The sequence below is a fragment of the Mustela erminea genome, chromosome 16 (assembly GCF_009829155.1).
Source record: "Mustela erminea isolate mMusErm1 chromosome 16, mMusErm1.Pri, whole genome shotgun sequence".
NCBI lineage: Eukaryota > Metazoa > Chordata > Mammalia > Carnivora > Mustelidae > Mustela > Mustela erminea.
This window is the reverse complement of record NC_045629.1, coordinates 84,382,956-84,398,784: the sequence shown is the minus strand read 5'-3', so window position 1 is coordinate 84,398,784 and position 15,829 is coordinate 84,382,956. Positions and strand designations below refer to the sequence as shown.

Genomic DNA, 15,829 nt, shown 5'->3' with positions numbered 1-15,829 from the left:
ACTTTCCAAGGGCACGTGGAACATTCACAAAGATAAGCCATCACTTGGCCCATAAAACAAGTCCTGAATTTGAAAGTGTTAATATACAGCATATGTTGTCCAATTACATAATGGAACTAATTGAGAAATCAGTAATAAAAATGTATTTGAAAAATGCCCCAACTATATGGAAATCGAGTAGACGTCTACATAAGTCACAGTCAAGGAAAAAAATCATAAGAAATCAGAAAATACTGTCAGGGGTAACTGGGGTGGCTCAAAGGTTAAGTGTCTGACTCTTGGTTTCCGCTCAGGTCATGATCTCAGGGTCACAAGATCAAACCTCCCAATGAGCTCTGTGCTGGGTGTGGAGCCTGCTAAGATTCTCTCTCCCCCCCTGCCCACCCACCCCCCACTGCATGCCCTCTGTCTGAAAGAAAGAAACAAGGAAGGAAGGAAGGAAGGAAAGAAAGAAAGAAAGAAAAAGAAAGGAAGAAATAAATCAGAAAATACCTTTTCTTGAATGATTATGAAAACAACATATCACAATCTATGGAATTCAGCTAATGCAGTACCACAAGGAAAAATGTTAGCTTTTAAGTATCTATATGAGAAAAGAAAAGTGGCCTAAAACTAGTGATATAAGCTTCCACTTGAATAAGCTGTTAAAGGAAAGGGGAAGTTAGCTCAAAGTGGAAGGAAAGAAATAAAATGATTCTGCTTCAGTGAAACAGAAAATAGACAGAGCAAAATCAAGGAAAATGAAAGCTACTTCTTTATAAGCAGCAATAACATTGGTAAATCTTTGGCTAGACTGACCAAGAGAGAAGGAAGACACAGATCACCAACACCAGGAAGAAGGAAATTCATTTAAAATATAACTAATTAGGGCACCTGGGTGGCTCAGTGGGTTAAAACCTCTGTCTTTAGCTCAGATCATGATCCCAGGGTCCTGGGACCGAGCCACACATCGGGCTCTCTGCTCAGCGGGGAGCCTGCTTCCCCCTCTTCTCTCTGCCTACTTGTGATCTCTGTCAAATAAATACATACAATTTTTTTAAAAAAACAAAGAAGAAATACTAATTGCAAGCTGGTATAGCCACTCTGGAAAACAACATGGAGATTCCCCAAAAAGTTGAAAATAGAGTTATCCTGTGACCCAGCAATTGCACTACTGGGTATTTACCCTAAAGATACAAATGTAGTGATCCAAAGGGGCACGTGCACCCCAATGTTTATAGCAGCAACGTCCAGAATAGCCAAACTATGGAAAGAACCTAGATGTCCATCAACAGATGTATGGATAAAGATGTGGGGTGTGTGTGTGTACACACACACACACACACACACACACGCGCGCGTGCGCGATGGAATACTATGCAGCCATTAAAAGGAATGAAATCTTGCCATTTGCGATGACGAGGATGGAACTAGAGGGTATTATGCTGAGTGAAATAAGTCAAACAGAGAAACACAATTATCATATGATCTCCCTGGTATGAGGAATTTGAGAGCCAGGGTTGGGGGTCATTGGGGGGCAGGGAAAGAAAAAATGAAACAAGACGGGATCAGGAGGAAGACAAACCGTAAGAAACTCTTAATCTCACGAAACAAACTGAGGTTCTCTGGGGGGTGTGGGGGAGGGATGGGGTGGCTGGGTGGTGGACATTGGGGAGCGTATGTGCTATGGAGTGCTGTGAAATGTGTAAGCCTGACAATTCACAGACCTGTACCCCTGAGGCAAATAATACATCATATGGTAATAAAAATAATTTAGAAATAAAAAGAACTATTACACAAACAACTTCAGAAAATGATATGGGTAGACCAATTCTTTTTATTTTTTTTTAAAGATTTTATTTATTTGAAGAGAAAGAGATCACAAGCAGGCAGAGAGGCAGGCAGAGAGAAGGAGAAGCAGGCTCCCCACTGAGCAAGGAGCCTGATTTGGGGCTCGATCCCAGGACCTTGAGACCATGACCTGAGCTGAAGGCAGAGACTCAACCCACTGAGGCCCCCAAGCACCCCATGGTAGACCAATTCCATATAAATCAGAAATTAGAAGTAAAATTCTTTATCTGCCTAGGAAATGCTTAAGAATCTAGAAATACAGGGGCGCCTGGATGGCTCAGCCTGTTAAGCATCTGACTCTTAATTTCAGCTCAGGTCATGGCTTCAGGGTCTTGAGGTCTTGAGCTCAGGCTCTGCACTCAGCAAGGAGTCTGCTAAAGATTCTCTCTCTCCAGGGGCCCCTGGAGGGCTCAGTTGGTTAAGCGTCTGTCTGTGGCTCAGAATATGGTCCCAGGATCCTGGGATCAAGCCCTGCATACAGCTCCCTGCTCAAAAGGGAATCTGCTTCTCCCTATCCCTGTTCCTTGCCCTGCTTGAGCTCTCTCTCACAAATAAAATGTTTAAAAACAAATTGTCTCTCGCACTCTGCCTCTCCCCACCACTTACATTCTCTAAATAAATCTTAAAGGAACAACAACAAAAAGAATCTAAAATTCTAAATATTAGTGGAACTAGTAAGTGAATCCAGTTGCAGGATACAAGGATCAACAAGCCAGAATCAAATGTGTTTCTACACACTAGCAATAACAACTGGAAAATAGCTTTTTAAAAACCTAGACAGAACTCGAGAAGCATAAACTATACAAATCTTTGTGTACTAGTGGAAAATCTCTTAAAATGTGATCTTCAAAAGATACCATTAAGAAAATGAAGAGATTCTCTCCCTCTCCCACTATCCCTCCCCCTGCAAAGAAAATGAAAAGGTAAGCCACAGGCTAAAAGTATGCATAATGAATGCATATTTGGAAAGAGACTTTCACCTACCAAATAGGAAAGGCTCTTGTAGGTCAGTAATAAGACGACGAACCACCACATGGGGCTCCTGGGTGGCTCAGGTCATGGTCCCAGGGTCCTAGGATCCAGGCCAGCATCAGCCCCCCTGCTCAGTGGGAAGCCTACTTCTTCCTTTTCCTCTGCCTGTCGCTCCCACTGCTTGAGCTCTCCATCAAATAAATAAAATCTTAAAAGAAAAAAAAAAAGACCACCCAATTTAATAAAGGGCAAAAGATGTAAAAACACATCACAAAGGGTGGGCAAAGGGGCACCTGGGTGGCTCAGTGGGTTAAACTTTGGCCTTCGGCTCGGGTCATGATTCAGGGTCCTGGGATTGAGCCCCGCATTGGGCTCTCTGCTCAGAAGGAGGCCTGCTTCCCCCTCTCTCTCTGCCTGCTGCTCTGCCTACTTGTGATCTCTGTCGAATAAATAAATAAAATCTTTTAAAAATTAAAAAAAAAAAAAAGGGCGCCTGGGTGGCTCAGCAGGTTAGGCCTCTGCCTTCGGCTCGGGTCGTGGTCCCGGGGTCCTGGGATTGAGCCCCGCATCAGGCTCTCTGCTCGGCGGGGAGCCTGTTTCCCCCTCTCTCTCTGCCTGCTGCTCTGCCCACTTGTGATCTCTGTCTGTTGAATAAATAAATAAAATCTTTAAAAAAAAGTTAAAAAAAAAAAAAGTAAGGCAAAATGGCAACATGCACATGGAAAGATGCTCAACAGCACCACCGAGCAGACAAATACAAATCAGAAACACAGAGACACATCACACCTACTTGGGGCGGATCACATTTCAGCCGAGTTAACTATCAAGGCTTGGCAAGGGATGTGAAGCAACAGGAACAAACGTACTGTGGGAAGAGTTTGAAATGGTGCAACCACTATGGAGAATTTTTGGCCATTTCTTATGAAAACACACTTATAACTCAGAAATTAAGTTCCTATGCATTAGCCCAAGAAAAATAAAGAGGCATGTCCAAATAAATACTTTTACACAAATGCTCATAGCAGTTTTATTAATAAAAGCCAAATCTGGAAACCCAAATTTTTATCAACAGGCGATGAACAGAGGTTTGTTCGTACAATAGAACACTACTCAGCAGAGAGATACCCAAACACATAACTACTTGGTTGAGTCTTTACAACATGCCAAAGCAAAATAAGTCAAGACACATAGAATTATATACTGTATGGGTCCATTTATGTGAAGCCTTACAAGCGAAACTAATCTACACTGACCCAAAGCAGGTATTTGGGACTAGGGCATGACTAACTGGGAAAGAGCAAAAGGGAACCTGTTTGAATGATAAGAACATTACTTTTCTTTATTCTAATGGTCGTTACACAGGTATATGGTTTCTCAAAACTCTGTACACTTTAAATATGTGTTTTACTGTATGGAAACTAGACGTCAACAAAGTTGATTGAATGGTCTTGATAATCTCTCTTCTGTACCATTTGTAACATCTCTAGTAATGAGTTTTCCAGAAGATGTACTGTATGCCCCTCTTTATGACTTACCCCTGAAGGCTTCTAGTGTTGCTGGAATTTAAAAACTCAGAATATTCCCATAGTGTGTGTGTGTGTGTGGGGGGGGGGTTCATGTAATTTCAAAACTGGCTGTTTTTGTTAATATTCAGAGAAAAGAAAATCAGAGGCAGCAACTGAAAGTCGGGTAGACCGTTATCGACCGCGTACTACAGCTCCCCAAAGAGATATCTACTGCCCCCCTCTCCGTATCTACAGATTCCTCTCCCAGGTCATCCTCTTCTCTAGCTGCCATGGCGCTCGCTCTCTCAGTTCTGGGGTCACCTCTTCTGTGAAGCTGGCCCAGATCCTCCACACCAGATCAGTCCCCTCCTTACCTATGCTCCTACACAATGTGGAACTTCTACTTCAGCACTTAACTCTGTGCAATGATCTTTGTCTTCCAAATCAGAATCAACAATTTCATCTGTTTCCCAAGTGTTCAGCCCCGGTCCTTTTAGATAAATACATTTTCAGATAAATGACAAAATGAGCCAGAAAGCAGAGAAAGTGACCATAAGAGATGAGGTCAATTGTGGAACTGCTGAGACAGGAAACCTTGAGCAGTGCACTGGGATTGTGTGCCCTTTGAGTGGATTAGAAAGATACATAGGCAGCCAGGTGAAGACAACACTCCCTGAAAGCAAGGAGACGGTCATGGGTGAGCTCTGAAGGCACAAACATGAGGCGTGCTGGTCTTCCACTAGCTACTGCTTACAACTTCCGAGTTATGGAGAAGCAGAAGACATCAACAGAGCTGAGAGAGAAGATACTTCCAGTAGACCAGCAAATTATACTGTTACAGAACAACAAAACCCCAAAACTACAGCAGCACAAGTGAGAAGAGCCAGTGACACACAGATCCGGCTGCGCTTCTTCCTGCACCAGGTGCCACGGACACATGAACCCATCGACTATGACCAAGTCCTTAATGGATTAGTAGTGTACTAATAAGAGATGGTAGATAAGAACATCATTTTGATACCCCAAAGCAAGTGCAGTAACAGAAGTGCACGCCAGCCCACAAGCACAGAGGGGTAGCTGGCTGAGCCTGACACAGGTCTTGACTCCTGATAAGGAGCGAACCAGGTGTGCGGTGGAAAGCGTTCAGACAGGACAAACAGGAGGCAAGTACGACGTGGGTTAAGCGGGAATGTCAAGCAGTTAGAGCTGCTGCGGCGGGAGGCTAAGGAGTGGGAGATGAAACTCCAGAAGCAAAAGGCCTTAGAAAGCAGTTCTGGGAGCTTAGAAATTATCCTAAGGACAACGGGGAACCAACCTGTCGTTTGAAATAACGAAGGTCTTTCTCCAACTTGCCTTTTTGATAGACCGAAATTAACCATGTGATATTCTTTTAAGTATTAAGATTAGATACATAGTTCTGCTTTAAAAAGTATTTTTAACTCGGATGGACTATAACTGTGTGGTAACATGCAGAAAGCTTCTTTAGACCCAGCCCCTCCCCCAGCATTATTCCGGCTCCATCAGCTGCCCAGTCACGTGGCTCTCCTGATGTCACACATTCGTAGTGGGGAGGACAGCAGCCCAGTGCTGCTGCGAAGTGGTAGGTGACAGCCCAATCTGAAAGCAGCCCTACTGAGGACTTTGGAAAACGCCGACACATCCAAAGTCGCAGCAGTTAGGAGTCATGCTACTCCTTCTAAACATCACTGAGTTGGAGAGTAAATACTTTATAAGTTATCTGTGTGTTCCCCCTGATCTGCAGACTTCTCACCCACATGCATGGCGGTCTTACTTAAGGGAAGTCCCTCTTGGTGAACACCTTGATTATTTTTAAAGTTTGGGGTTGAGCTGAAGTCTTTCCCATACTGACTACATTCATAGAGTTTCTCTTCAGTATGAATTTTCTGGTGTTGAAGGAAGTTTGACCTTTGAATAAAGCCTTTCCCACAGTAACTACATACATAGGGCTTTTCGCCGGTATGAATGATCTGATGCAGAAGCAGCTTGGAGCTCTGAATGAAAGCTTTCCCACAGTCCTTACATTCAAAGGGCCTATCCCCAGTGTGGATTTTCTGGTGTTCAGTGAGGTGGGCTTTCTGGAGAAAAGCTTTCCCACAGTCCTTGCACTCGTACACTCTCTCTCCGGTGTGGATTTTCTGGTGTCGAATAAGGTACGAGCTCAGAAAGAAGGCTTTCCCGCACTCGTTACATTCGTAGAGTTTCTCTCCGGTGTGGATCCTCTGGTGCTGGGTAAAGTTTGATGTCTGGCTGAAGCGCTTCCCACACTCGTTGCAAACGTAAGGTCTTTCCCCGGTGTGGATCCTCTGATGTTGAATGAGCTTTGAACTCCGAATAAAGGCTTTCCCACATTGGTTGCATTCAAAGGGCCTCTCTCCAGTGTGAATCCTCTGATGTTCGATGAGGTCAGAGCGGTGGCGGAAGGCCTTCCCGCACTCCTTACACTCGTACTGCTTCACCTCTGTGTGGATCTGGTAATGTCGAATAAGGCTCGAGCTCCTGATGAAGGACTTTCCACACTCATTACATTCATAAGGCCTTTCTCCTGTGTGGATTCTCTGATGGCGAATAAGCAACGAGCTCTGGCTGAAGCCTTTCCCACACTCCTTGCATTCAAAAGGCCTCTCCCGGGTGTGAACTCGCTGGTGCCGAACCAGGTCTGAGCTGTGATGGAAGGCTCTCCCACACTGCATGCATCGGAATGGTTTTCCTCCTGTATGTGCTCTCTGGTGCTCAGCGAGGTCTGCATAGTGAATGAAGTCCTTTCCACACATGTTGCACACATAGAGTCTTTCTCCAGTGTGCACTCGCTGATGCTCAACAAGGTGAGAGCTCTGGCTGAAGCTTTTCCCACACTGCTCACATCTGTAAGGTTTCTCCCCAGCATGAGAAATCTGATGTCTAACTAGGTCCGAGTTAAATGTGAAGCTTTTGCCACAAATCTCACACTGATGGGCTTCCCCTTCCACAAGCTCTCTCTGGAGAAGGAGGAGGTTTGAGCTTAGAACTGGGCTTTCTCCTGATTTACTGCCCACCCGAGCTGCCTCTCCTGCTTGGATCTTCCAATGGGTAATCGTCACCCCCCTGAAACCGCCCTCCTGAGGGGGGCAGCTCCCCTCTGGGTTTCCCAAAAGTCCCTCTAATCTGGGTGCAGGGAATGCCCCAGACTCAGAGGCAGGGGGCTCCATCACTGTGAGTGTTTCTGACATGGTCTTGGGCAGATTTCCATCCTCAGAAATTCAGGCTCCAGAGTCACCTTCTTGTCACAAGTTTCCTAGGTCAGAATCTGAAATAAAGGAAAATAAGATCATCTTTTCCCTTTGTCAAGAGACAGGAACCTAGTGGAGCAGGTGGGGGGTAAAACACATTCAAAGAGTGGGAAAGAGGACTATTTCCTCTACCCACACTCTTTACCCCAGTGTGCATCTTCGCTACCTACTTCACCCACTTGAGAAGCCTTCTCTGGGGCTCCACCTCCAACACCGAACTACAGGGACAGAGTGGCTGGGTAGTAGATGGGGAGGGACGTGGCTTGGACTCTTAAAAAATTAAGACATATTTCCAAAGAAACACAGATGTTCTGATCTTGCCACCTCTTAATTGTCCTCCTTTCCCTCTGTGCCCAGCTTAGATCCCAAGTTCTATAGTGTTGTTTATTTTGGGTTACATACTCTAATCATCCTAACTCCCCCTGCCCTTCCTCTGTCATCCCTGCACGGGAAAACCCCAAGTTGGGTTAAATTCCATTTGCTTCCCATTCTGTGTCTGCATCTATGCCAACTGAGCTCTCTCTACACTTACAATCCCTTGGTTAATGGGGCCCTGAGAGCCACCAGCAATCTCTATACTTCCCTCATTCTCCTAAGAGACCACCCTCCTCTGTCCTCTCTTCCCACCTGTCTAACATTCCCTCCTCCTCTCAGCTGATGCCCTTGTCTATCTCAATGAGAGGACAGAAGAGAGGGTGGGAGCGCCAATATTCTCCTACCCAGTCTACCAATCTGTCTGTCTATACTCAAGCCATGGCCTCCCTCCTTACATGTGTTATGCTGTCCTTGATCCAAGTTAGAGTGAACACCTCCATCTGGGCACTGAGACCCACGCCTCCTCATCCACTCAACGGTACCAAGGCTCACCTGCACAAGTCTAGAGCTGGAATGTTCACAGCATTCACATCCACCAAAATAACCAATAAGGGGATGGGCAGATTGAGGAGTACTCCTACCAGGGAATAATACAGAGCAATACAAAACTGCTATACAAAAGCAAAGGTGAGCTGAAGAAGGTAGGCACGAAAGAGTTCATGTTGCATGTTTCTGTTCACATCAAGTTAAAAAACAGACAAAATCCACAGTGGAGAACTGAGACACTGCTGACCTTCAGGGAGAAGATAAAGACTGGCAGGGAGTACAGGGAAACTGGAGTGCTGGTGATCTATATGGCACTCTGAATCCCACTGGCGTGTCACTGTGGAAAAGCTTGTGCAGTCAGGAGTTATTTAACCTTACAGTTGCTGGGGTGTTGTGCCCAGCTCCCCTGCTCAGAGCTATACCCCAAAATCCCCACCCTGCTGGGAACCACTTGTAGGGAGGACTCTGTCTTTCCCCTAGGTCTAGTCCCTCCCTGAAGGCCCCCTCTTGGCTGTCCATCACTGTAGGACAATACACCACAAACACAGCAGCAGAAAACAGCACATCTGTCACCTCACACCTCTTAAGGTCTGATGTCCAGCCCAGTGTGACTGGGATCCCTGTTCACACAAGGTGACGGCCAGGCTAAGGTCACATGTGGAAGTGCTGGGAAACCTGTTCCCAAACTCATTCAGATGCTACTGGAAATCAGTTCCCTACAACTACAGGACTATCCCTGAGTCCTTGCCAGCTGTCTGCTGCTCTCGGCTCCTAGAAACACCTGTATCACCAGGAACAGTGCACAGAACGCCTGACTTCTCTTCTGCCACCAGCTGCAGAAAACTGCTTTCCAAGGGGATGTAGGATTAGGTCAGCCCACCTGGAGAGCCTTGCCACCTTACGTCCCCTAACTGACTTACATCTGCAAAACCCCTCCACGGCAGCTGGGAGGAGGTGTGTGTACCTTAGGGTCCAGGAATTTTGGAGAGCCATCTCAGATGCCTACCACGCCACAGCCAATGTCTGGTCCATCACAGGAACCAAGAATGCCCTGGCTGCAACTCAAGTGTGATCCCAACCCAAGAGCTCCACTGGGACGCCACAGCCTCACTTCTGACTCCACTGTCCAATACGGCTTTCCTTACAGATGCATCACTGAGACCTCTACACAGCTGACCGCACTTCCAAAGAGTTCCATCCAAGACGAGGCCACACAGGGGCGCCTGGGGGCTCAGCCGATTAAGTGTCTGCTCAGGTCGTGATCCCAAGGTCCTGGGATCAAGCCCCACGTCAGGATCCCTGCTCAGTGGGGAGCCTGCTTCTCCCTCTGCTCCTCCCCCTGCTTGTGCTCTTCCCCGTCCTCTGTCAAATAAATAAAATCTTTGAAAAAAGATAAAAAGATGATCCTAAACAATTAAACTTCTTGCCTCAAACTTGCACCAGTGGGAAGCACACCCTGCTGTGCACCCCACGAAGGGACGGCTTCCAGACACATTTCCAGTGTGGCCATCAAGGACAAGAACCTGCCCGTGAGGGCAAAGCTGGGGGTGGGGGGGGGGTACGGCAGCACTGGGAGCAGAAGCTCAGGGAGTAACCAGGTAACACGTGCTCTGTGGCCCCAAGAGAACTCGGTTTCAAAATGGTTTTCTCTTTTACGTGAGCTATAACTTGCATAAAGCACACACATCTTGAACTCCTGTGACACCGGTTTAACCGCTCCAGGCCAACACAGAACATTTTTGCCACCCAAAAGGCCCCCCTCCAAGGGCGACCCCTCTTAGTACAGATGAATTCTGCCCCTTTAGGATATTTCAGTTAGGGCCACCTCCCCAGCTCCGTCAGCAGAGCAGTGACTCTTGATCTCGGGGTTGTGAACTCCAGCCCCATGCTGGGCACAGAGCTTACTTTAAAAAAAATAATAAATTTTCATTTAAATGGAATTATACAACATGTTTCTGTGCCTGCATTTTATTCATCATGTATGATGAATGACCTTCAGCGAGAAGGTCATTTAAACAAAAAGTTTTTATTTATTTATTTGAGCGAAAGAGTACGCGCAGGCACAAACACGGGTGGGGGGTGGGGTGGGGGGTGGGGAGGGGACTCCCAAGCAGACCCTGTGCTGAGTGCGGCGTCCAACTCGGGGGCCCGGTCTCACGACCCTGAGATCATGACCTGAGCCTAAATCAAGAGCCAAACCCTTGAGCAACTGAGCCACCCAGGAGCCCCAATATGTACCCATTTTTTGCTGAATGAGAACACACACCATAAACCCACCATCTGTAAGTGCACAGCTCGGTGTGTTTTCAAGTACTCCTGACACTGCGAATCCATCACGACTACCCACTGCCAGAACACGCTCATCCCCCCCAAATATGCACCTGTCAGCACTCCGCCGGCGGAAGTCAACCCCGCAGCGGCGCAAGTCAATACCGCAGGCGGCGGAAGTCACACCGCAGCGGCGGAAGTCATCACCGCAGGCGGCGGAAGTCACACCGCAGTGGCGGAAGTCAACACCGCAGGCGGCGGAAGTCACACCGCAGCGGCGGAAGTCATCACCGCAGGCGGCGGAAGTCACACCGCAGTGGCGGAAGTCACACCACAGCGGCGGAAGCCAACACCGCAGGCGGCGGAAGTCACACCGCAGTGGCGGAAGTCAACACCGCAGTGGCGGAAGTCAACACCGCAGGCGGCGGAAGTCACACCACAGCGGCGGAAGTCACACCGCAGTGGCGGAAGTCAACACCGCAGGCGGCGGAAGTCACACCACAGCGGCGGAAGCCAACACCGCAGCGGCGGAAGCCAACACCGCAGGCGGCGCACTCCTCCCACTGACCACGGCACACCACTGCGTGCACAGGTCACCATCTTACTTCCCACGAACACCTGAGCTGTCTGTGGTCTGGGCTGACGGTCAGCGCGGCTGCACACACTGCTGTACTCGTCTCATGGCAGATGACGGTCCTCGTTTCTGCTGGGTCCCAGGTCCTGGCACTGCTTCCCTGGCGTGGTCACTTGGTCAGGACACTTCTTCCTTTGGGAACCAGCACAGCTGTGGGCGGCGACTCTTCCCCTCCCTGGGGGCGAGCTCATATGGTCAGGCTGCTTTCGGTGGGTGCTGGAGACAGCACCCCGGGCGGCCGGCGGGTACGAGCGGACAGTCTGACTGTGCGCACCCGCACCGGCCCGGATGGAAGAGCCACGCCCCACCGCCTGGGCCAGAGGAAGTACTTGGTGTGCGACAAAGAGAGGCCAGTGGGGTACACGGTGGCCGGCTCAAGACTGCCCGAATCTCTGCGCCGAGTGACAGAAACACGACCGGAAATGGGAAGGCAAGGGGCCCCCCGGCCAATGACTACACTTCCTGGAGGCCCCTGAAGAGAGCTGTGACCCCGTGACTGAGCCCCAGCAATGCGCCGGGAACGGAATGCGCGTGCGCAAGGCCCCCACCTCCACACACCCCCACGTCGACACCCTGAGGAGGCAAAGCAGCCAGGCGGCCCGGAGGCCTTGACAGCCTGAGCCACCCAGGTAGGCAAAGTGGAACCAGAAGTTAACTTTTTTGTTAGAAACACTATTTTGAATCTGTTATGGCGACTTGAATAATGCTTAGGTGATGCTAAGAAACGGGCTGATCACTCCGACCGAGGCTCCCGGTGGTAAAAAGAAACCGGACCACACACCAGTGACCGGCAGCAAGGACGAGGAGCTGAGCACAAGCCCGCGGCAGGCGTTTCTGCAGCAGCAGAGCCGCTAACTCACCCCCAGCACAGCCCCCTGGAGCGGCTCAGCGGGGCTCAGCGGAGCTGGGACGCGTCCCAGGCCAGGCCTGCTCCTGGCATCCACTGAGGACGGTCTTCAGAGTTAAAGGCTCAACAACTTGGTTTAAAAAAAATCTATTTCTGCTGCTTATAAAAATTACTTTATTTTTTCAAGCTACAAGTAAATTATGCCAATTGAGACAACAAAAACAACAGAAAACCTGAAAAATGAAAAATAAAAGGAACTTTAACCCCACCGCTAAGATGCCCAGTGAACATTCTCCTCTGGTCTTTTTCCTGCGCTAGAATTTTTAGGAAATCCGACAATCACTCAGTTTTACATCCCGTTTTACTTTTGTATCTTTTCAACCCTTAGCCATTGCAGACGTCAGATACGCACTGTACACACACCTCAAGTAACCAAGTGTAGACGACACAGACAAAACTTACACAACGAGAACCTCCGCCAATTCAACATGTCACCACTGTTAGCTGCTTCAATACGCGTCCCCTGACACCAGCTTGAACAACACAATTATAACCTAGTAGCAGAAATTCGATTTTCAAAAGTAGGAATGGGATCACACTACACTCACCCATCTGCAACCTTTCCCCCGTTTGTCATATGTCCCGGCATTCCTCAAGTCCATCCACACAGATGCTGACCTGGTCCCCTGCACCGGGTCACGGCACAGGCGGTCACAGAATCCCTACTCGCATCAGACACTGGAAGGAACGTTCACCCCGGTGCCTCTGCTGTCACGAGGTACTCTGCCCACTTGCCTGACCCTCTCTCCTCCCCAGAGATGGAAGGAGCTGCAGGATGAAAAGTCTGGGAGAGGAACAGGCAGGCAGCACACGACCTGCTCCACGGGGACACACGCTCTGCCCCTCTAAGCCACAGGGTTGGCGAAGTGGCCCCTGAGGGGCCCCAGCAGCTGGCACGTCCTGTGAGCAGGCACCGGGGTCTGTCTAATGCTCTGACCCAGCCTTGCCTGGAAGTGAGGTGGCAGTTGGCCATGTGCCTCATCAGTTCTGAACTCAGGAGGAGAGACAGGGCACTACTTACTAGGGCCCCTCGAACCCCAGCAGGCACAGTGATGAGCAACGGACTCACACGGTCTCACACACTCCTCCAAAGCTTCCAAGGCAGCTGTTCCCTCGGTTATTCACTGCACAGATGAGAAAACGGAGACTAAGAGAGACAAGCAATTGTCCAAGATCACTAAACTAGTAAGAGGCAGCAGTAAGGTTCAATCCAGGTCTTCTTTCCTCCAGTGCCCAGCTCCTCAGTGTGGAAGGTTCTTCCCCTTCCCAAGTGTCACCTGTCACTTTTACAAGACCATATGGGGTATTAGAAAAGTAAGCTGATAGTTTAAGCCTTGTTTTTCTTAACCAAAAAAGTTTGGGGGCACCTGGGTGGCTCTGTGGGTTAAAGCCTCTACCTTCAGCTTAGGTCATGATCTCAGGGTCCTGGGATCGAGCCCTGCATTGGGCTCTCTGCTCAGCAGGGAGCCTGCTTCCTCCCCTCTCCCCCTCCCCTGCCTGCCTCTCTGCCGACTTGTGATCTCTGTCAAATAAATAAGTAAAAACTTTAAAAAAGAGAGAAAGAAATCAATGAGCATACTTTAATTAAAAAAAAAAAAGAAAGAAAAAACCTGAATGGAACAACAAAAGGAGGTAAAAACACAACACGCCTGTGACTCTGCAATGTCCTGAGCTACCATGGCCCACCTTTCCGTCGCAACACTAAGACTCTGCTGGATAAACTGTAACGTGAAACTGTAAATAAACAGGTGAAGTTGAGAGAGATGGGGCGATCCTCGGAGCCGGAAACGGAAGTGGGACGCTAACCTAGAGTGGGACCCTGTGAGCTGTAGGATGACAAGCGGGGGGCATGCCCTACACAGGCAACAGGAGCTTTTGTCCCCAGTGCTGGTAAAGGACTCACAGGCTGGCCCGAGCCCCTGTCTGTGCCTTACAGCCTCAAAGAAGCAGAAAGGTTTCCGAGCTTCACTCTTGGGAATACCCAGAGCATGCGGCACCTGAGGGAGACACAGCCCGGAGCTGCAGGAGGATTTGCCCCTGCTCCCACCCCGGCCCCCTCTCCCGCAGGGTGAAGGGCACTGAGAACCTGGTGTGCACCAGTCACCAAGCAAAGTGTCTCGTTTCTCGTGTTCTCACAACTGATTTGTTAAGGCCAAACCATCTGCTAGATGCGGTCTCCTCCTCCCCCGATCCCACCCTAGGGCGCTTTGGTTACTGCTCCCAAGGACACTGCCGGCCTTCTCCTCTCCTGACAAGTCCAGTGTCCTCTCACCAGTCAGCACCACGGCCATGCCCGACAGCTCCTTGAGCCCTTCAATGCCACCGCCAGGTTCCGGGCAGGAGGCTTCCCTGACCACCCCTCTCTCTGGCTCATGCGCGTTGTCTGGGCCTTCTCAGCTCTGCCCTCTCCACATCACCCCCGAGACCTTTCCAGGAGTCCGAAATCCATCGCCATCACCGCCAGAGAGGCTGGAGCCCTGTGTGCGGGCTCGCGGGAAAACGCGGCAGTCCCTCTCCCCAGCTCCCCCTCCACCTGCCCTAAGAGAGGCACTGGGGTCACTAACATCCCGTGAGATGCTGCGTCCACAGTAGGGAGAACGGCTCCACCTGTGCGGATCGGGGCAAGGCACACTTTAGTCCGGGACACACGGGCATCTCAGATCCGGGATGGGCAAAAAACACCCATTTCTACCCCTCGTCGACTGGGCCCGGGGGACAAGACGCGCTGCACGGTGGTGGTGAGTCTACACGGTCCGAGGTCCCCGCCTGCCTCCAGGTGACACTCCTGGGGAACCTCAGGCCGAGACTCCCGCCGTGACGCAACCCGAGCGAGAAGGGGTGACAGGTCCCCGACCTGGGCGGACTCAGCCACGGGGACCGATAAGACTTCCAGGGAACGCGAGCCTTTAGGAAAACCGCCCCGCGCGGCACACCGCTCTCGCGCCTGGGAACTCTTCGGGCCCGAGGTCCGGAGGCCGCTCTGGTCCTCCCGATTCCGCCCCGCCCCCACCCGAGCGGGCATCGGGGGCGGCTCTGCCTCCCCTCCCGCACCAGGGGCTCCAGACCCCGTCCCTCCGCCAGGGCCGTCCGGAGCGCTCCGTCGGGCGCCAGACACAGCCGGCAGGCCCGGGGCGAACGGCAGCGCTGCCCGCACCGGACTCGTGCCCCCCGCCCCGCGGCTCAGCCCTCGGGCGCTGCGAGCAGCACCGGAGCGACGCCGGGCGCGGGAGCCGGGCGCCCCGCGGGGAGGGTGCGCGTTCGCGGGCGCCGAACGTGTGCGCCCAGGGCGCTCCCTGGGGAGAGAGGGCGCGGGCCGGGGCCGCAGGCCGCGCCCACGACCCCGGCCCGCCCCGACGACTCTGCCGCCCCCGCCCCCGCCCCCGCCCCGCGGCCGGAAGCCAGCCACTCACCCGGACACCGGCGGCGACACGACGGCCGCCGACAAAGCCCGCACCGCCGCCCGCTCGCCGCGGCCGGAAGTCGGCCGAGGCCCCGCCCGAGAGCTTCCGGGGCCGCTCTAGGCGCCCCGGGGCCGGCGGCCTCTCGGTGGTGCGGACTTCCGGTG

General features: G+C 50.9%; 1 protein-coding gene across 3 annotated transcripts; it reads right to left on the bottom strand.

The window, feature by feature from the left end:
• Positions 1–3,804: 3,804 nt before the first annotated feature.
• Positions 3,805–15,781, bottom strand: ZNF623 (zinc finger protein 623). Of its 3 annotated transcripts, none has more exons than XM_032315511.1 (2): positions 15,675–15,781; positions 3,805–7,611 (listed from the first exon to the last, which is right to left on the bottom strand). In XM_032315511.1, exon 2 carries the CDS (start codon positions 7,532–7,534, stop codon positions 6,035–6,037), a length of 1,500 nt encoding a protein of 499 aa, XP_032171402.1. In that variant the 5' UTR covers positions 7,535–7,611; positions 15,675–15,781; the 3' UTR covers positions 3,805–6,034. The 3 variants fall into 3 exon arrangements, with proteins under 3 accessions (XP_032171402.1, XP_032171404.1, XP_032171405.1); XM_032315513.1 differs by lacking the exon at positions 15,675–15,781 and adding an exon at positions 12,667–13,649; XM_032315514.1 differs by lacking the exon at positions 15,675–15,781 and adding an exon at positions 10,733–11,022.
• Between the last annotated feature and the right edge of the window lie 48 nt (positions 15,782–15,829).

Coding starts and splice junctions, on each gene's coding strand:
- ZNF623 (XM_032315511.1), bottom strand. CDS start 7,534: ATGTCAGAAACACTCACAGTGATGGAGCCCCCTGCCTCTGAGTCTGGG.